General features: G+C 37.8%; 1 protein-coding gene across 2 annotated transcripts in view; it reads right to left on the reverse strand.

The window, feature by feature from the left end:
* The window catches only part of PLB1 (phospholipase B1), a 114,504-nt gene that overhangs the window by 13,462 nt on the left and 79,402 nt on the right, over nucleotides 1–21,640 (reverse strand). For both annotated transcript variants that reach the window (XM_026681679.2, XM_087965297.1), the window contains 11 exons: nucleotides 20,957–21,028; nucleotides 18,665–18,742; nucleotides 18,035–18,095; nucleotides 15,850–15,908; nucleotides 15,061–15,128; nucleotides 14,098–14,141; nucleotides 11,518–11,617; nucleotides 8,299–8,350; nucleotides 2,687–2,767; nucleotides 1,137–1,202; nucleotides 120–214 (listed from right to left, as the gene is read on the reverse strand). In XM_026681679.2, the coding sequence (XP_026537464.2) occupies nucleotides 120–214; nucleotides 1,137–1,202; nucleotides 2,687–2,767; nucleotides 8,299–8,350; nucleotides 11,518–11,617; nucleotides 14,098–14,141; nucleotides 15,061–15,128; nucleotides 15,850–15,908; nucleotides 18,035–18,095; nucleotides 18,665–18,742; nucleotides 20,957–21,028 (776 nt within the window). The remainder of the gene's footprint in view (nucleotides 1–119; nucleotides 215–1,136; nucleotides 1,203–2,686; nucleotides 2,768–8,298; nucleotides 8,351–11,517; nucleotides 11,618–14,097; nucleotides 14,142–15,060; nucleotides 15,129–15,849; nucleotides 15,909–18,034; nucleotides 18,096–18,664; nucleotides 18,743–20,956; nucleotides 21,029–21,640) is intronic.

Below are 21,640 nucleotides of genomic sequence, written 5' to 3' on the forward strand. Positions count from 1 at the left end.
TAGTATCTGACAGCACAGATTTTAAAGTTCTTTGTGGCTGCTTTATGAATGAAGAAGATACAGATTAGCCTTAAAAATAGAATTCAGCTCAGACTACTATGCATGGTCTGCTTACTTACACCCCTGGAAGGATGCATTTGGATTCTTCCCTTTCTATCTGGCGCAGTCCAGTGAGCTCCATTATTTCCACCATGTTGACAAAGGCCCGAGGGAGCTGCAGGAATGAAAATAACTAGCTTTATTGATCCCCCAAAGCACAAGCTGGTCAACAAACAACACGGAAAGGTTATACACAGATTAATTCTGAGTGTACCTGGCCTTTGTGTAACCCACAGACCAGGAAGTAGAAAAAAATGAACAGCAGTGAGCTATTGCACATCACTAATATATTATGCATGATATTTACATTGTAGCTAAAACCGAATCAACCAGAAGGTAAGTTCTGCTAAGATGGAATGCTTTTTCTACAGGCATTAATGATGACTGCATAATTTTGGCAACTCAAAGCTTTTTTTAATAGACATAACAGACCACACATTAATGCCACCTACTTTGGCTATGGCCCTAGGGAAAGGGGAAAACAGAACTACTGGGAAAGCAGCTCAGTTCAAACTCGACCTGTATGCTTTGATGTTTGTTTTGCTCACAATTTTAAATGGAATTAAAAGATAACAACAGATGAAATTGGGGGATTTTAGACTGATCATAACCTCAAGATAACTGAACAAACTCTACTTCATCCTTTCCTGAATTATTTCACCAATATCCATAACTCAGTACCAGTAAAGAACCTGGGATACTGAAAATTCACAAAACCAGCATGGCAATGTGTCATCTGCTGTCTCAAGCAGAAGGTCTTTATTTTTATAGTACACTTTAGGGAACCAGTTCCATGTTATCTGAGGTGATGAAAATATAGCAACATGGTGTCATTTTCCTCATATTACAATTCCATCCATGTCCCTGACCATTAGTTTTCATATTCACCGGATGATCCTTCAGTGATGTTTGTACTGATGCCAGCTACTTGGATAGAATGGTGGGAATGAAAAATAATCATGGAAATGCCAAGGGAGTAAGCAACATTTAATAGAGGTGGCAAGAATTCAGCCGTCTAGAGTGTCTCAAACTCTTACCTCCTTGTAAAGAATATCAAGAGCTTCCTGGAGGTGCTTTATATATTTTTCCACTGAATATGCCTCCTGAAAAAGATAGAATACCAGATTATTCATGCTATCTTTGACAATCCCTAATGCTCACCCATATGGAATGTCCACGAAACAACTTGATTTGCCCAAGTTCTCTATATAGGGTATATTTTATACTCATAAAAATGTCATGTATTTATGATGCATTATTATAATGATCACAAATCATAACAATCTGAGATTCTGGTTTTTACCTATCTCCTTAAAAATGTTAAAGTACTATCAATTCAAAATAAGGCATTCCTTTCACAGTAATCCTTCCTTTTAAAACTCCTTTCTAAAGCAATGTGCTCTAATACAGGGTACGCTGTATTGTAGCCCTATCCTTTCTTGGCAGAGTGAAAAATATTATTTAATTTGAATTTCGGTACTGCTCAATAGGAATATTGACAGTGTAATTTTGCTGCTCCATTCACTTTTAATTTTTGCTCTTATTCTTTTCTTCAATATTGGTTATAAAGTTTGTTTAATTGGTTTCATGCAGCCTGAGCCAACCAGCTCAACACATCTGGAGGGAACAGAGATGGGAAGAGTATTTTAATGCTTTATAAAGTTGCTAGAAAGCAGTTTAGTTGCCTCAACCAACTAAAAGGATTGTAAGCCAATTTAAAATCTTTATATGAAAATAAAATGAGGTTTGTGTAAGTCAAGAAAGAAAGTATAATTTGCAATAATGTTCAAAATCTGAAATGTGGTTTCACAATTATTATTCAAAAAAGGGCAAAAATATATTTTACAAATTTAAAATAAAGTTCACAAACAGAAAATTTAAGTATTGTTATCTGAATCTCTGCTGGTCTTTTCTGATAAGATCTTTGTTAAAACAAATGATTTTTGTTAAAATGATCTTTGTTAAAATAAATCTGTAAATGTGTACTTTTATTCTATAGAATCTCAATATCCCATGGTATATATACAAAAATGATTAATCCAAATTGGTTTTCAACATTGAAAAAGATTCTTCTGTTTTGCTATAGAACTGCTACTTCTCTGAATTTTTTTCAGATTATTTTTTTTAAAGTATTCCATTTGTTTTGATTTCTCAATTCTTTCTCTTTTCAAATTTTATTTTGCAAATAAATAGAGGATTCTTGCGAATGTCTGAAAACAGCTGAATCAGTTTGGTGTAGTGATTTAGGGTGCTGGCCTAGAAACCAGGGGACTATAAGTTCCAGTCCCACCAAAGGCATGAAAAGTCAGCTGGTTGACTTCGGGCCAGTCACTCTCCCTCAGTCCAGGGTAGTTGTTGCAGAGAGAATAGGAGGGAATTTATGTATGTTTGCTGCCTTGAGTGACTTAAAAAGTAATAAAATCAAGATAAAAAACCTAATAAATAAAATAATAAATTATCAGTTCTCTCTCAAAGTGAATTTTAACAATCATTTTATCGAATAGCTAGAATTTGAAGAATGATGCTATTGTAGGATTAATAAGGCTTAGTTTTAATAGGTTTGCCTACAAATATCCTGCTGACATACCTTATCTAAACAGTGTTGACAGAGGTCATTGACTCCGATGAAGATGGTGACTAACTTCCAGTCCTCTTTATAGTTAAGGTTCTAATGAAGAATAAAAAAAATGGGATCCAATATTATAAATGTTAGAGTTGCTTTGGAGATAATAAGAGATGTCCTCAAGTGCTTTTGCCCTGGTGCCCCCAAATCCTTTCCTTGGAACCATAGAGATTGTTTTTGGTAATGTTTAGAACTTGTGACCTCAGGTCTGTTCCATGGAAATAGGAATTATTTCAGGGGGATTCCAAAGCATATCTGTTTCAATTTAATAATGTTATTTATCAGTAACACAAATTGCTTTCAAGCCTTAGACTCTCTCAAACATCCATTAACAGAACAGAATAACAGAGTTGGAAAGAACCTTGGAGGTCTTCTAGTCCAACCTCAAATATTTTCATTTAGTCAAATGAATCCTTCAATTGTTCCCCATTGGCTGACCACATTTCACTTTCTGGGAAACCCTCCATATGAAATAGAGGCAATGCATGGATTGAAGGAACCTGCATCATTTCCCTAAACTTATATAAGTTTATATAGATTAGCAAAATATATGAAATAGGAATTATAAGCATGGGAGGAGGGGGGAAATCATGAGTTCTGGCTACAAACCCAACACCATGTCTGTCACTGACTATTGTAAAACCCATGAAATTAATATGCTTTGGTTGGATCTTATAGAAATAAACAGGCTGAAATCTGTTCTTTTGTCTGGAGGTGGGGTGGTCTGTTTGAACATTGGAGACAGCAGCCAAAAGTCACCAAAGAAGAAATAATGCCAGATTTGTTTTCCTTATATTTGACAAATGGCAATGCATTTGAAAGAAAAAGAAAAAAAACCAGATGGCTTCTCTGGGTTCCTCTATACTAGAGGCTTCAATTCACAATGGATATGAGAGATTGAGTTTGTAAAGGCTGTAACACTTTCATGTCAACCTACAAGTAAAAGAAGGAGAGGCAGAAACATTTCTTCTGTAACAAAAACTGAGAATTCTTGTTAGGAATACAAGAAAGAATGAAGGGGAATGCTTTGGTGGAGGGTACATTTGTATTCCTGAGATTGGGACTTAGCCTACGTCATGGACCAGCCAACTATTGGAACCGCTGAGGCTGTAATTCTGTGGAAAACATTTTGTAATATGCAAGACAAAAAGGAATGGACAGAGCTATTTTTGGAGCAACAAGTTTATATCACAAGAATCTGTCCTGGCCTGGGAATCACTAATGTTGCGGATTTCTTGTCTCATTAATTTAATTTCTTTCCTTGGCCTGTTACTTTGTTTCGCATTTACTTCAAAGAATGCCTGCAGTGTTTGACATCACTTCTTTCTGTTTTGTAATCAGGGATCATGATCTCTGGGAACCCAGCAGTTATTCTGACTTTTGTTCAAATGTCAATGTTTCCACTCAGCTGCTCCCGGGAATAATCAGACACAGAGGGGAAGAAAGGAAGGTGGAGTGAGGGAGAAAGAGAGAGATGAAAGGAGGCATGAACACGAAAAAAGGAAAATCAATTCCCTTTTTCTTTTCATGATAAAGCCTCCTTCCAATCAGCTGAACTCCTTCTGACAACATGGGCACTTGCATGTACTTTTTGGGAGGGAGGCAGATAACAATATGGAAATGATTTGTTATTGCCTTCCTCTGGGATTTTTTTTTTCATCATCCCATTCTTGCCTAATATTTGCCACCTAGGTGCTATCCCAAATTGACCCTGCTTAGCTTTTGAGCTCAGCCCAAGTGGGATAGATGCTGCCATAGATAACTAAATATACAACTATGTAGAAAACTCTCAATATTGGTTAACCAAGTCTTGAGTTTTGAAATGCTCTTCTTTTTATTTCAGAGCTGCACAAAATGATGTGCCACTAGAGTGATGCCATTAGGCCCCAAGCCCAGATGCCTTTCTCAGAAGTGGTGTTTGGGTGGACCAGTGTCCTTTGTGGGCCCTGCTTAAGTTTGTCAGCTTGATCTTTCTTCCTTGGCTCCTGGAACTGTATTCATGAGGTACCAGGAGATTTCCTTAGGACGAATTACCTTCCAGAGGACCCCTGGGCATCTTCTCCAGCTTCTCCTTGTCCAGAAAAGCGCTGCTAATCCAGGCTCACCACTCAGTCCCAGTTCACTGTCTTAGCATCACCACCACCACCACCTTTTTTTGGGGGGGGGGGGAGAGGCATCAAAATGGCATTCTCTGACATTGTCCCCTCCTGGAAGTCTTCCCAGGTTCCTTTCTCAAAGTAAAAGGATGAGGGGCCGGATGTTTCTCAACTCTTTCTCCAATCAGCCCTAAATATAGTTTGTATTAAAAAAAAATCTGGCAATGCCTCTGAAAGACATCCAGATTCAGGGGAAACAAGTTGTATGAATGTTGGACAACCAGTAAGAACATGTTTTTTTTAAATCTGTGCTTCGTGTTCTCATTTAATGCTTGCATAATGGAATGAAGAAATTTCTAAATTTGAGAAATCAAGGCTGAGGTAATTCCATGCTCAAGATGAATTAGTTATGGTTTGTTGGTTTATTTGTTTGTTTTTTGCACTAAAACATTGCGTTACCATGCTTGTGGTGCCCTATGCCCGGTATCTCAGCTATCTCATTGATAAGTACTGAAACTACTTATCCAGACAGAGTTGAAAGTCATGTTGCTGCTTTGCAAATCTTGAAGGAGCCAACTTTACAAAGCTCCCTCACAGATTCCAGCAAAATGGCAGACATTTTAAAGTGCCACTTTTTTGTCCCCATTTGTTATTATCTCTCTACTAAGAATAGTTTTGTAGCACTCTTTATCTGCAGATACTACTTAACATATGTGCGTTCTGTTCAGATAGGATTAATCTTCACAAGGACAAATTAAGATAGAATTCAAATTACAAGCAGAAAATTAAAATCAATCAACCGCACCTTCCCCAACCGTCAGAATTATAGCAAAACTTCCACCAGTTCTGTAGCTTCCCCCGTTTTTTGCAACATTTCCTAAACGCCTGATATTAGCTAGAAAGGAAGCCAGGCCTAATCTAAATTTAAAGACTCATACACTTGCTCAAAGTTTTGACCAGGTTCTAAGGCCTCTGAGTGTGATGGATACGTGAAATGTACACAATTTAGAAGACTAATATGTTGGCAGCAGTAGGAAGAGTTACTGAAGAAAGTAAGATTTCAAAAAAGCACAGAAAATAAGCAACAACATGAAAAGCAAGATAAACTGCTATCTGCCGCTGCTTAATACTGTACAGAGGGGGCATGTTTTACAGGAAGCAAACTCCATGTTTGTACCTGGTTTACATAAAACAATATTATTACTTCAGTTTCTGACATGCCTGCAGCTGGATTATTACTTTTCCATAAAACTGCAGTCACACAAGTAGAAAGGTTTATGATGATTAACAAGGATCCTACCATGTCATGCAGTAAGAACTAAAGCTAGAAGGATGGACCAAAATTTGCCCTCTTCTCCCCTACCTCCTGCTGTTTTTTGTTTGTTTGTTTGTTTGTTTTCTTTGGCCTTTTACATGTTGGCATTAAAAATTCTCATAATTAGAGATACAGGTTTGGATCCAAACAGCAAAAGTAAAATTTTGGTGCTCACAGATTTCATTGATCCATTGGTATACTGGCCGCTTTCCACAGCCAAATACATCTAGAGATTCCACCATACCACTCAAGGAATAAATATCTTTTGCTCTTTTGCGATGTGTTAATTGACATACATGATATGCTTTATTTTCATTCAGAAACGTATTCTAATATCTGGGTTAAGGAAGGCATTCTTGTCTCTTTCCATCCTACATTAGGAGACAGGAGTCTTCCCATAAATCCAGTTTGGTCTAGTGGTTAAGGCACCAGACTGTATTATTATGTCATATGAATTTTTAAACACCTATTGTGTATTTATTGTGTAAAAAAAGGTAAAAAAAAGACTCCTTAAATGTAATCAGATTTTGCTTAAGGTAAAAGTTAGGATTCAGGTATAGTACTGTATAATAAAAATAATAAATAGCAGATATATTAACTTGGGACAGTCAGTTTGATAAGTGCTGGCCTAGAAACAGGACAAAAATGTCCTGCCTTAGCCATGAAAGCCAGATGAGTGACTTTGGTCCAGTCACTCTCTCACAGCCCAACTCACCACACAGGGTTGTTGTGAGGAAAATAGGAGGAAGAAAGAATATTACCGTGTTTGCCGGCGTATAAGACGACTTTTTGCCCGAAAAACATGCCTCCAAGTGGGGGGTCGTCTTATACGCCGGTATATCCACTGCCGGCTTTGGATGCTTGTTGGACGAGCGGCGCCTCTGGCTTCCCGGATCCCCTGCGTCGCTTCCGCTTCATCCCGCCGCCTCGCTCCGCCCGAGGCTGCAGCCTTCCTGCTCTTCCCACGGCCCCTGGCACTCCGCCCTGCCGCTGCAGCCCCGGGGATTTCTGGAGGGCGTTTCTGGTGGTGGTGGTGGGTCGTCTTATACGCCGGGTGCGTCTTATACGCCGGCAAATACGGTAGGTATGTTTTCCTCTTGAGTTATTTATAAAAATAATAAAAAGTAGGATAACATTAAATAAACATTGCCTACACTTAGGCAAGAAAAACCAAAAGTACACATATAGACTGGGTAAAACCAGGCTCAATAACAATAACTGTGAGAGGGATCCTAGAGTCTTAGTGGACAACCAGCTAAATATGAGCCAGCAGTGTGCAGCAGCAGACAAAAAAGCTAATGCAATCTAAGTTGCATTAAGAGAGGGATACAATCGAGATCAAGTGAGATACTAATACCACTCTATAAAGCCTTAGTAAGACCACACCTAGAATACTGCGTCCAGTTTTGTTCACCACATTATAAAAAAGATGTTGAGACTCTAGAAAAAGTACAGAGAGGAGCAACCAGGATGATTAGGGGACTGGAGACTAAGACATATGAAGAACAGTTACAGGAACTGGGCATGGTTAGTCTAGTGAAGAGAAGGATCAGGGGAGACATGATAGCAGTCTTCCAATATTTGAGGGGCTGCCACAAAGAGGAAGGGGTCAAGCTATTTTCTAAAACACCTGTAGGCCAGACAAGGAATAATGGATGGAAACTGAACAAGGAAAGATTTAACTTGGAAATAAGGAGAAACAATCAACCAATGGAACAGCTTGTCCTTGGAAGTTGTGGGAGCATCATCACTTGAGACTTTCAAGAAGAGATTGGACTGCCATTTGTCAGAAATGGTGTAGGGTCTCCTGCTTGGGTGGAGGGTTGGACTAGATGACCTACAAGGTCCCTTCCAACTCTGATTATCTGTTATATCTGTTAAAATAACGAAGATAATATTGCTCATTTGTTACCATCTTCTGGGACTATTTGCTCTGTGGATATTTTCAGAAGCAAATACAATCTTAGTGTCATAATATAGAATAATCTGCTGATGTTGATCATGCAATAATTAATTTATATTACATGAAAAGGGTATTAGAACCTTTTTATAATGATTTCAGAATCTTGACCATAACTGTTATCTTGAACTGTGCAATGATGTGGAAGACTACTTAACATAGAAGATTCTAGGTTTTTCTTCAAGCTTCCAAAATTCAGACTTACTGGGCTCCTTTTCATGAGCTCTACCAATTCATGTGCTTGGGATGAGATATTCCTAGAGAAACAAAGAAGAAAAAATGTCTAACACATGCCTTGAAATTGCAGCCTCAATGAAACCAATAAACTGCGAGTGAGCTGTATCGTGGGAATGAACAGGGATTTCCCAGTGGAAGTTCATAGTGTGACTTGAAGAGTTACTTCTAATCATTTTCCAGCTGTCAACAGTCATTAAAACAACATAAGATGAAAATGAATCACCTTCTTGTACAACCAACATACTGAAATAAGCAATGTATCTGGGGAGTGTGTAATTCATGAAAGTTGTGAGTCCTCTTGCATGAAAGGAAAAATGGCAGGAAGCTGTTTTTCGCTTAACAAAATAGGTGCTTTACTTTTGCATGACTTCTCTGTTTTAACATACATTACTTATGCATTTGAATGATCAGATTTTTGTAATTTTCCATCACTGATTAGAACTGGCCCTGAGGTCTACCACAGCTCTGGTTGAAAACTGAATCTAGCTCTGCTTCAGATTCCAAACCCTGAAATATATTTTCAGGATGCTTAACAGATGCTTTACTTTTGTGCTAAGCTAGAAGCAAATCAAAAACATTAATGTTTAGCATTATCTGTGAACCAGGGTAAGGATATAGGTAGGCATGGTTCAGAGGGACTACAATGTCTGTTACACTGCTTTAATTGGCTGTGTGGAAACCACCACTAAGAACTGATAATAGGAAAAGCAATGAGTGCCCCCATTCTTTTAAGTAATGATATTACATGATATGTTAAAGATATATTTTACTTTAAACATGATAAGGATTTACTTAAACTGTTGAAAAAGTGTACTACAACATCAAGAGAGGTTAAAAGGTCATTCCCTTTTGAGTGCTACAGAAGGGCTTTGGGAAACTTTGGACTAATCACTTTTTCAGCCCAATCTGGCTTATAGAAATGCTGTTGAGAGAAAAAGAACAGGACGATATATCACCTTAATTTTCTGAAGGAAAGCCAGGAGAAAAATTTAATGAATTAATTAATAGATTGTTTTGTATATTAGGAATTTGCAAAAATCAAGTTCCCGAAAGGTCATTTAACTTTTGGTGGTTTTACTTCTTCCCTTTATTTTATGAACTTTCATGCCAAGAGCAATATTTCTCTGTGTATATAGGGAAATAATCTCTTCATGAACAAAACCAGCAAGCAATATAGATTCCCTGAAACAGTGGATGCCATAGTAACATTCATATTGCAATACAACGTCCACCTGCCAACCAGCCTCCCTTCTTGTCAAAGAGCAGACAAGCTTTGATCAATTATTTTGTGGAAGGATTGTCTCTGACAGCCTGCACAGAAATCTAAAGCTTTACATTCTCAAGGCTGTATTTGGAAGCAGTGACTTTTTTTCACAGTCATGCTGTCTAACCTCCAATTCCCTCTGCAGTCAATTTAGTCTTTGGCAAAAAGTGATCAAATGGGGATCCCATTGTCTAGGGTTGCCAAATGCATGCAAACAGGTATAATACTGTAAAAGATTGAACGGTATGAGATTATTATTAGATCTTTACATCAGATTAATACCCGTGTTTCCCCAAAAATAAAATCCCGTCAATATATATATATATATATTGCCACCACAAAAGGCACCAAGTCTTATTTTCAGAGGGGTGTGTGTGTGTGTCTTCCATTGACTCACCTCACTTGTGCACATCGCCCCCAGCCTCCCTTTTGCTGTCAGAGGCCTTCAGGAACTTCTTCTGCAGCCAGCAAAGTCGGCAAGGCTTTCCTGAAGCCTCTGCAGCCAATAACAGAGCTCCGGATCGATCCGGAGCTCTGTAATCGGATGCAGAGGCCTTTAGGAAAGCCTTGCCGGCTGCAGAAGAAATGGGCCGGCAAGGCAGGTGTCGGGGTGTGCAAGGCCTGGCTGCAACTGTTTGAAGGTAAGTCGTAGGGCAGCTCCACATCCCCCATCCCCACCTTAGCATAATTTTTACCCATGCGCCCTGGAGTGGGCAGGGTCTTAATTAGGGCTTATTTTGGGGGGGGGTAGGGCTTATATTGGGCACATGTGTAAAAATCAAGTTAGGACTTACTTTCAGGATAGGTCATATTTCCAGGGAAACAGTATCATAGGAGGTTTGAGATAAAACGCAGAAAAGGTATGGGGGAATAATTTAGTTAATTTGTCTATGAAAACCACATGCAGTTATGGACAATGAGGTGAGACTCACATCTTAAAACTGCAGTGTTATACTAACAGTATATAGGTTCATGAGTCTGCCAAGAATTAATTCCACTTTGTTGGCTATCAGCCCAGCAATGTATGACCACTTAGAAGATCTGAACTGGCATCTCCTGGCTCAAATGTTTCCAAGGCAGAATTATAGAAATCAGTTGAATTTGGCCAGGATTCAGTTTTTACCAAATGGGGTAGTTAAGAAATCAACAGACAGAAAAGAAATGCATTTGGGACAATAGAGAGCTGCCTCATAAGATCAGAAAAATCTGAGTAGCTGTTGGCCCATAGCATGAGATCATAGACACTGGCAATAGGGAAGACAGGAAAGCAAATGATCAAACATGTTTGACATATGTATTTGTTTTATACATCAGGACAATAATCGTGATATTTGTATGATGATGTTGCCTTCTGCATAGTCATTTTGGTATCATCAGATCTCTTAAAAAAATAGAAACAAGAAGACAGCAACTACTGTTGTGTTCCTTATGGCTAAACTTTCAAAAGAACTGGGTTGCACAATCTTATAACATATCTTCCAAGTATGTTATATAAGAGTTTTTAAAATGTATTAAGATTTTTATTCTTCATTCTTCAAAATGGTTTATTAAATAATTGTGTCAGAGGTAGGTACAGAACTCTGATGAAGAACAGAGATGAATTTTAAATTGCTTTGTTATATAATATATTCAGGCATTATTTCATCAGTTTGTTAAATGAGTTCATACTGTGGGTAACTGACTTCCTGGATTTCTGGATTTTTGCAATCTTCTAATTCCCCAGCATGTTCATCCAAGTCTTATTGAGGTGATATTTTTGCATGGTGAATTCTGGAGAGTTGATTATAACCCACAACTAGTGGGATGATTAATTTTAAGAAAAGCTCTCAGTTTTGGAATATGCTTTGGTTTAGTAAGGCTAAATATTCCAGTACTATTTTAGTCATGAACTTCCTTGATCAAATATCTCCCATAGGAACTTACCAAGTTGTGGCTTCTCCCACAGCTACATTGAACCCAGCAGTTTCCTTCTGGGTGCCAGTGGAGAAACCAGTGAGGCCTGGATTAAATTTCTTCAAAATGTCTGACAGAGAAGAGAAATTCAACATCAGTGTTTCTGCAGTAAATAAGAATCAGCATCTCATTCCCGGTATTGGTTTTTAAGGCTTTTAAGGGTTCTGAATCCTTACAAATCATTGAAAGTTAGTTCATATTTGGCAAAAGTTTTCCTAATTATTCTGGACAATTATTAGAAAAAAATATAGCTATGGGGTTCTTAGTGCTTTCTGAGCTTGGTTGTTTTCTTTCAGGTTTTTCATTACTGAATTAGGTATCATTATCAATGCTGGAATGGAGTGGGCTTTGGTATCTATTTATATACTAGTGGATTGCCTGTCAATGTCAGTGGTACTGTTCTTGGTAGTTCCTTGTCAGGTTATTGTTTACTGTTTGTCTGAGTTGGTGGTTTCTTGATCGGGGTATTATTTGCTTCTTGATTGTTGCTCTAATGTTAATCTTGGTGTTAATCTCTGTTTAGTTGGCTATTGATTACTAGTAAGGTGGTGTTTTGATCTTTTAGTTTTCTTTTTTGCTTTTTGATTGTCTCTTTAGAATGGTGTGTAGAACTTGTTCATCTCTATGTGCCTGTTGATGGACTGATTTGTCCAAAGGCCAGTCTTCTAGAATTTGCTAGCGTTTTTGGACTTGGCTTGGTCTAGGAGGTTCAGTTTCCCACATGAAACTATGCTGAAATTTGCCCATGTATTGTGAAATTAAGGACTTTCATCATGTTTTCTGACTGCTAGTTGATATTAGTTAGCTATGAGTACTTAGTTTGTAAAATTCTATTTTTGAATCTCTATGTCTTTATCCATCACTACACTACTAAATGAGAAAGGTCACCCCTGTTTCAGATGGGCAATTCATTTGAATGGCTATATGGTAACCAAATAGAACATGGTCTCTTCATGTTACAAATAATGGTGTCTATTAAATTTGACTGGTAGAAATGGGTGAGAATTCATAAACATCCTCACAGATAGGGAAAATAGGATTGGAATTATTAGAATGTGGGAAATAGCCATGTATCTCCACCAAATTCCCTAGAATAATAAGGCTGAAAGAGGTCTCCTATTCTAGTCCCTTGCCCAAGGCAGGAGATCTTATTCCATCCTGAACAAATAGATGTCCAATCTTTTATTGAAGACCTCTTTGAGTCTATTGGTTTGGAAAGTCCAAAAAAATAAAATGCTAAGGGATGCTTGTGAGATAGTTTCTTCACAATTTTACTGGATGGTATCAAATCCTCCATCTTTGCCCTGAAATTTACAGTTCTCAGAATTCCTACAGAGTGTAATTATATGGAAGGGAGAACAAGGGAAGTGGGCAGCAACAATTCACACAAATGCAATGCAACCACAGGGGGAAATAGATAGCCTACCATAAGAACAGAACAAGTTACACAGGTCCTGACAATCTTTCCCTCCCAAATTACCCATGAAGACAAAAACATACTTATACTCTGCATGGAAAATAAAGCTTTCTTTTATTGAACTCAGAGGAAGAAAAATGACATCAAAGGACAGAGCCTTACAGGGCCTGTGCCAACCTAGGTGAGGGAGGGGGAAAGACAAATACTAGTAAAAAGCCCATGAGATGGCATAAGACAACTTGGCAGGTGGAGAATGAGGAGTAACATTAGGAAGTAACTCAGACCATATCCTGGAAATCAGGACACAACCAGGAAGCCTTTAGAAACAGGGCAGCAAACATCAAACCCCATCATACATATCTGCTATATAAACTGGCTACCAAATAGCATTGCATGGAGCTTATTTACATTTGGAAGTGTAGGAAAGTATGTTAATGTTTTGGCACAAACTGGGTTTCCCCCCTTCCTCATTTGGACTCACTGCTGGGTGTACATATTTGCAAAAAGAACCTTTCTGACAACACTAACCTAATTTGTATATGGGGATTAGTTCCCTTTGTAACCAAGGGAGCAAATGACTGCAATACTTTCTACCAAGCAGAGACCTGATCTGTTCTATCCACACAATAGATCCAGATTTATATTTTGGAAGACTGAGTAGGCAAGGCAGGGCAGCTGTTCTACTGATTGGAATTTGTTCTTCCCCTGATGGCTGACCAGAGAAGGCATTTTATTTCCAAACAGTCACTAGTCTGTTTTAGGTTAAACCTATTCTTCCCTAACTTCCCTAACTTTAATTCCACTCACTATCCAGTTCAGTGTGCAATGGGAATACAACTGACATACCTCTTCATATGATGAAATTAAGTCTTCTTTATTTTTGGAGCTAAATCACAACTGTTGGCCAACTATATTATAAATCTTGCTTTTCAAACCATTGTCAAATCATACAAAGAGAGATCAGTCTAATAATAATGTCTTTGAATGGCATGTTGAACAGTGGTTTGACTAAAGGAGAGGAGGATGACTGACTAAAAAAGGAAAGAAAATGTGGAAAGTAATAATTCAAATGCATTTCAGATTTAATTATGTCTGTTGCTATTTTGTATTTTGATGTATTTCAGGCTACTCACTAGGTAATGTTGTGTGAGTCTCCAAGCTTCCATCACTTCCAATGCTTGAAAAAGAATAATAAAAATTGGTTAGTTAATACCACCTCCAGCACATACCATGTGTCAGAGAGAATAACTGTGGAAAGGAGAGGATAGATTTTGAAAAAACAAATCTCTTCCAAAATGAACTATTAGGCATGTATGAATTCTGTTTTTAAAATTTTCAGATTATTTTAAATAAAAATATTTGCCATAATTTCTGAAAAAACAATTTGAAAACATATATAGCTAACCTAAACAGCAAAATATAGCCCTGTTTATTTTTGTGCATTTGGTGTACCAAGACATATCATGGTACCTATTTAACAACAGGCATTATTTCATTGTATTTTTATTCCAAATGCCAGCATAATAACAATTGTTCTCTTAAGAATTGAGTTTGTTTGACAAAATGATCAGCATTCCACAAAGATGTGCAAGAAAGAAAATCTGTAGAGGAGAATTGGTAATAATATTCATAATGTAAGCATTGTTATACACATAAGCATTAGGCAAGCTTCCTATCATTGCTTTGTGCCACTCCTAGTAGAAGCTTAATGACTTAGGAATTATCTCAAATCTTGATCAGAAGCTATTTATTCAGTTTGTGATAGAAATGTAAGCCACACTAAAGATTGCCAGATGGCAGCACATTGTTAAAAGATCCTTTAATAAGTGGTTGAGAAAGATCAAACTGCATGTTTGGGCATGGAAATATGATGTAGGGTGAACTTTCCCATAATGCAGCCTGTTTTCATTTCTTCTGTATCTATAATTACCTGAACTTTTCAAACATGAACCTTTAGTTCTATATTCTACTACTGTTTTATCTAACTTGATACCCTCCAGATTTTAGGCCTTGATGTCCTAACACACCTAAGGGGTGCAATGTTGGAGAAGACTTTTAGTAGAATGTGAATGAAATTTTGGGGAAAAAACAATTACCTCCAGGAAAGTCCTCTCCAAGCTGTTTTGATATCATTCAAACCAATTGCTTTAGCGCCTTCAGCAATCTATTAAAAATAGAAAAAAATAAAATGCAATCAACAAGAATTTATTATTTCTTACAGAATCAAATAGTTAAAATCTGGGTAATGGTTTCTGATGAGGTCATACTTTCAATCTACCAAAAGCAACATGGAGGAATATTCTAAAAAACCTCCATTTACTAAAGAAAGCAGGAAGATATTCACCATTTGACCTGGATACAGAAAGAATCTGATTTCTGAACTTGACACCACATATCGTAGCTCCAACTATAATGGCCAATTATAAAATTTCATTTAATAAACATTCAGGATTAATATTCTGCTTTATGTCATTTTATTAAGCTAACATTCTCAGATTCTTAGGAATAACTGCATTACTGAAAATGTGGATATACCATATTTTTGGGTGTGTTAGACATACTTCCCTCACCCAAAAAAGTGGGTGGAAATGTCTGCGCGTCTTATACAGTGAATGAGGCTGAAAATGGGGCGCGTGGAGGTGACAATACGCGATGGCGATCCCTGCAGCCGGAAACAGCTGATTGTTGGGAGGCCGATCAAACCAACAATCAGCTGCTTGTGTTAAATCAGGCTGTGATGAAGTTGACCAGGCTGTTTGCTGTTTGCTGCAAGGAGGCAAATTGCTGGGGGGCAGAGGCAGATTTTTTTTCTTGTTTTCCTCCCCAAAAGCTAGGTGTGTCTTATACGTTGGAGCATCTCAAAGTCTGAAAAATATGGTACTTACCATCATTGAATCACCAAGTGCTGCTATCACTTGAATGTCAGCTGGCTGCAGCCTGTGCACTAAAAAAAAATAAAAATAAAATTGAGGGAGAATATCATATACAGAATGCAAAATAACAGAGTTGGAAGCAACTGAAAATCTTTTAGTCCAACCCCCTGCTCAAGCAGGAGACCCTATACTTGTCGAGCCTCAACCCGCTTGCCACAAACTGCAGTAACCATCCACTTCGCTGAGAGCTTGATCTCCGCTGCAATTTCCCGATGTCTCCGCTGTCTCTGTCGCTGTGGGATGACATCTACTCAAAGTGACCAAGGAGTGATGAAGTCACCAGGAGACACCACAGAACTGAAGGGAAGGGGAAACCGGTGACCAGCAATTGTTTTGTTAATGGACATTACTGTAATTAAGGGTTGTAACTGATGTAGGCGAGTCGGGGTTTGTGTGGGTGGAAGGTGGTTGGGCTGAGGGTATTTAGGTAGTGCTGAGAAGCGGATGTTTTCAGCGCTACCTTCATGAGGGCTTACTCGGCATTTTAAGAGTTGCCCTGTTCTTAATTGTGGATTCTTGCTGGAGATTGTTTCTATGAATACATAAACTGAGTTTGATTGACTGCGTTTTTTCATCTACATAACTACCAGACTTGGCCAGGACTTTGAAAATACTGTTTCAAACAAATGACTTTCCAATCTCTTATTAAAAATCTCCAGTGATGGAGCACCCACAACTTCCAGAGGCAAACCATTTGACCAGTGGTAGGATTCAATTTTTTTTTACCACCGGTTCTGTGGGCGTGGCTTGGTGAGCATGACAGGGGAAGCATACTGTAAAATCTCCAGTCAGAGGTGGGATTTGCCGGTTCTCCGAACTACTCAAAATTTCCACTACTGGTTCTCCAGAACTGGTCAGAACCTACTGGATACTATCTCTGCATTTGACTGATTAATTGTTCTCATTGTCAGGAAATTTTGATTAGATTGGATCTCTTTTTTTTGAGTTTCCAACCATTACTTCTTGTTCTGCCTTCAGGTGCTTTGGAGAATAGGTTGATCCCTTCTTCTTTGTGACAGTCTCTCAAATATTAGAAGACTGGATTCTGTCACCCTTAGTTCTTCTCTTCATTAGACTAGACATACCCAGTTCGATATCCTGATTCAGAGGTGGTATTCAGCAGGTTCTGACCAGTTCTGGAGAACTGGTAGCGGAAATTTTGAGTAGTTCAGAGAACTGGCAAATACCACCTGTGACTGGAGGTTTTACAGTATCCTTCCCCTGCCACGCCCACCAAGTCACGCCCACAGAACCGGTAGTAAAAAATTTTGAATCCCATCACTGTCCTGATAGGTATTCTGATACATAAACATGTTGTAGTGATAGGTATAACTTAAAAGGTAAATTGAGCATTTCTAAAGCTTATGAGCTCCATATCCTTACTGGGGCATAAGTCTTACTAGACAGAATTTGGGCCCATCTCCATTTAATCTTGCATAGGACTGAGTTGTAAAAAAAGAGAAGAATATAACAGGCAGTTCAACAATATTAAGCACTGGCCTAGTTTGCTAAAGTACAACCTAAATATTCCTTATGTTCTCCAGATTCTTCATTATCTTTGTTGTCCATCTTGGCAATTAATTTTGTCTTTGAGGACCATCCTGCATATTATTAGGCAGCTGAAATTCCACTAAGTCAATAGGATTTAAGGAATCTCATTGTATGTTCTACTTTCATCTGTACCAACCGTAAACATACAGTATTACTGTATAGCTAAGATAAAATAAATTTTAAACATTCATTGATAGCAAAATATGAGCTGAAAAATACAGTCGCTAGATTGCTTAAGATTATAAAAATAGAAAAGGAAAATAGAAAACTGATGTTTTCTATTATTTGTTGTCACTTTCTCTCCAAGCTCTAGCATTTTACATAAATCTGCACTGAGAAAGGGGGAAAATACATATTATTGTTGTTGTTGTTGTTGTACACAAAAATGACAGTACACACACCAGACGAGATAACCATGCTGGGTTTCGTATCACAAATCACTAGTTGAACACTTCCCAAGTGTTTAGGACTGCATGATGTATTGGCAGACATTATTATTATTATTATTATTATTATTATTATTATTATTATTATTATTATTATTATTATTATTATTATTATTATTACACGAGCAGTTATTTCTCACCTGATGTGGGGACTTCTCTGGATTCAGTCTGTACAGAACATGGCAGATTAATACCCCAGTTCTTAAAAACAAAATGCAGTCAACATATCACTGGAAATTGTTCCTATATGTTGTAACAAGAAACTACAACTACAAGAAATCTAGAAGCAACTTGTGTTTCAAAGGGACCTCTACATCCTATTTCTATGCTTCAAGAAAGCAACCTGAAATTACTAATTCATCCTTGGGGTATCAGGAACAGAATTATATCCAGCATTGTTCATTACTATTGCCCACAATTGAAAAACAGTTTGGTGTACTGGTTAAAGATGCTGAAATAAGAGCTTGGCAACCTGAACTCTAGGTCTCTGTTAGGCATGAAGCCAGTTGAATTACTTTGAGATAATCACCCAAAAAGAAGCTTCTTGGATGAGAAGCAAAACATTTTCAGAAATTTCCAGAAAGTCCAGTTGCCTCTTGAAAAAAAATACCTTTGGGACAGCCATGACCTGGATGACTGAGAATCTCCATAGACACTTCCAAAAATTTTGTTACAAAACTGTATGGATGTGAAAGCATCCTGTGGATACCAGAAAACTGTGGATATTCTAACTAAGAGAAATAATACACAGTAAATAATAAAGGCATTACCTGGTCTGGCAACTTAGTAGGGTTTTCTGGTGGATTTATGGCATTGCTGTTGTTGAAGGTACGCAGGAAAGGTTGGAGCTAATAGAGAAAGAACATGAATGCCAAGCTTCAAAATTTCAATAGAGAAAAACAGAAGCATAGATTCAAGCCACTAGATCAGCCACTTGACTGCAGCTAAGCCTATAAGTCTAGTAATGGAAATGCTGCAAATAATGGTTGTCTCACAAAAAAGGGGATTATTTTGGTACCAGTCTATTTGAATAATGGAGGCAAAATTGGAGAATTTGAACTGAGATAAGCTTCTATAATGGGACCACTTCAAATAAGTATTAAGATACAAAGTGCAATTGTCTGGAATCTTTTGTATGGAAAAAAAGTGTGTATCTTTTCATCACATCGCTTGTCAGCCAATCCAACAATTACATAATGCTGCAAGTTGGTTGTAAGGTGACAGAAAGAGCTACCACCTCATGAGATAATGCACAAATAATGCAAAAGAGTCATAGCTGGCTTATTTGACAGAGAATAGGGCAAAGAATAGGAAAATTAGAATTACAGGCAGTTTAATAATCTAAATTCTAATAATATTTTGCAGTCTATGTTAGAACTTCTTACATGGCTATAGCAGGCTTTAAATTTCCCATTAATTTCCAAACAGAAAAATCTGTGTCCCAAGCTATGCTCACTTTCTGTTGCTACCAGTATGGAGAATCCCATTTTCCTAAACATTTATCAAAGGTCAGATATGAGCATTTGCTCAGAATGTTTTGCTGCTTTGTGCATGAAGTGCTTTAAAAGATGCCTTCCAGGGCTCCTTTCAATGTTCAAATGTAGACACTGCACAGATGCAAATAAATCTGTAAATCTCACTCAAATACTCTTGCCTTGTAAAGACTACAGAGACACTTTTCAGATTATCGTAGTCCACCAAATGTTGTAACCCAAAAAGAGTGCTTTCTTAAAAAAGAAAAAGAAAAGAAATACAGTACAAACCAGTTTATCTTCATGATTTTACTGTGTTGTGTTTTAAATTGTACAGTATGTCTCACAGGAAAAAAAAACCACATCACAAATTTGAACAGATATAGAACTAATTGCATTTGCTCCTAACATGCAGACAGAGAGAAAAAATATTGCTTGGGCCATTTGCCTCATGTTGTGTAGGAGGCTATTTATTATTTCTTGGCTTTGTTATATCTCCAAGGGCACAACACATCATGAATAGTACTTTGCCCTCTATTTTTATTTCCTGACAGCAACACCTTGAAAGGTAATGTGGGCTGAGAGGTAGTGTGAGGCTCAAAGGCATCCAGTCATCTTTCATGACTCAGAATGAAGCTAATTCTCTATAGTTCTAGTCCAATGTTTCTCAATCTTGGTAACTTTAAGATAAATTTCTTCATCTGTTTTGGAAATTTTGGGAGTATAAGTCCATGTATCTTAAAATTGCCAATGTTCAGGGACACTGTGATATTTAACTTTTACATTGCTCAGCCATAATGTGTTTGACCATCTTGCATATAGTTTGAGCTAGAAAATCCAAGGATATTTCTCCATGACATTAAGCAGTGCTGCCTTATCCTACAAAGGCCCTCAGCAAATCTTCATAATTTTACATGTAAAATTTCAGTTCTGATCATGAAAGAAGATGGGCACTTTTCATGAATTATCTGGTAAGATCAAATAAAATAAAAACTCTAATTTTAAATGTAAGTATCTGTATTATGCTGCAGTTATGCCTTTTTACTATGAATAAGTTACGGTGGATCTTTAAAAAAAAAAACTTGCACAGCATTGTGATGTTAATCTGTATGATTATTTCACTAAAGTATGTGAATGAGGTAAGAATTTTCCCGAGCTAAAACCACTAATTCCTATCAGAAGATGTGAAGGACATAAGAATTGGCAGACCCATATGAAATCTTAAAGCTTATTTTGGAAATATTTCTATTTTATCTAGTACATGGATGTGAGATCTACATGATATAAATTTATTTATAGGTTAACAGTGTAATCATATACTGCTCAGAAGAATCAGAAGTAAGCTGCATTACATTTTGTGGTAAAATTGTCTAGAATTTCACTCTAATACTTGAGGGATAGGACCAAGAGTTTTCACCCTCAACACAAAAGTTACTTGAAAATTTGCTTGGTCCTCAAAGATCAAGACCATCAAAGAACATCTGTTCCCTAATTAAGCATGAACTGATAAGCTGCTGGCTGTTCCTTTGATACCCAAATTGTTCATTCCCACAAAACCCTTTCACTAGAAGAAGACAGTATTATGTTTACCACAGTTGGGCAGCTCAATGTTATGTTATCCATAAAATTGAAGGAAACATCTTTCTTTCCAACAGGTTGAAGCTAGAGGATAAAAGAAAGATATGATTATGTGACTGTTTTGTTTAAGGTCTCATGCAACTATCTGGTTTACTGCTTTCACATATTTTGTGTAATAAGAAAAAGAGGTATAAGAAGCAATGGGCAAATATAAAGGTTATAAACAGAATATCTTCTTGCAGGATATCCTATAACCGTGATGGTGAACTATGGCATGTGTGACGGAAATGGCATGCAGAGCCATCTTTCCAGGTACACCAGCCATAGCCTGTTGCTCTTCCGGGTTCTGGCACATGCATGCGCACCAGCCAGCAAGTCTTCGTGCATGTGGGAGCACCAGAAACCAGAAGAGCAGCTCCCCGGCACACATGCGCGTGTGGGGAAACTGAGCTTCTGGTTTCTGGTGCGTGCATGCGAGCCAGCCAGTTGGTCTTTGCACGCACATGCATTCCAGAAGCTGGAAGACCAGGTGGCCAGCATGCATGTGCATGCTGGAAACCAGAAGCTCAGCTTCCTGGCACACGCATGCGCTGGGGAACTGCTCTTCTGGTTTCCGGTGCTCCCCTCCGTGCGTGCGCACTCCCATTTCGGCACTTGGTGCCGAAAAGGTTTCCCAACACTGTCCTATAATATCCT

Source organism: Notechis scutatus, chromosome 1 (assembly GCF_049901735.1).
Source record: "Notechis scutatus isolate UNSWTSFEM ecotype Mainland chromosome 1, rNotScu1.2, whole genome shotgun sequence".
NCBI lineage: Eukaryota > Metazoa > Chordata > Lepidosauria > Squamata > Elapidae > Notechis > Notechis scutatus.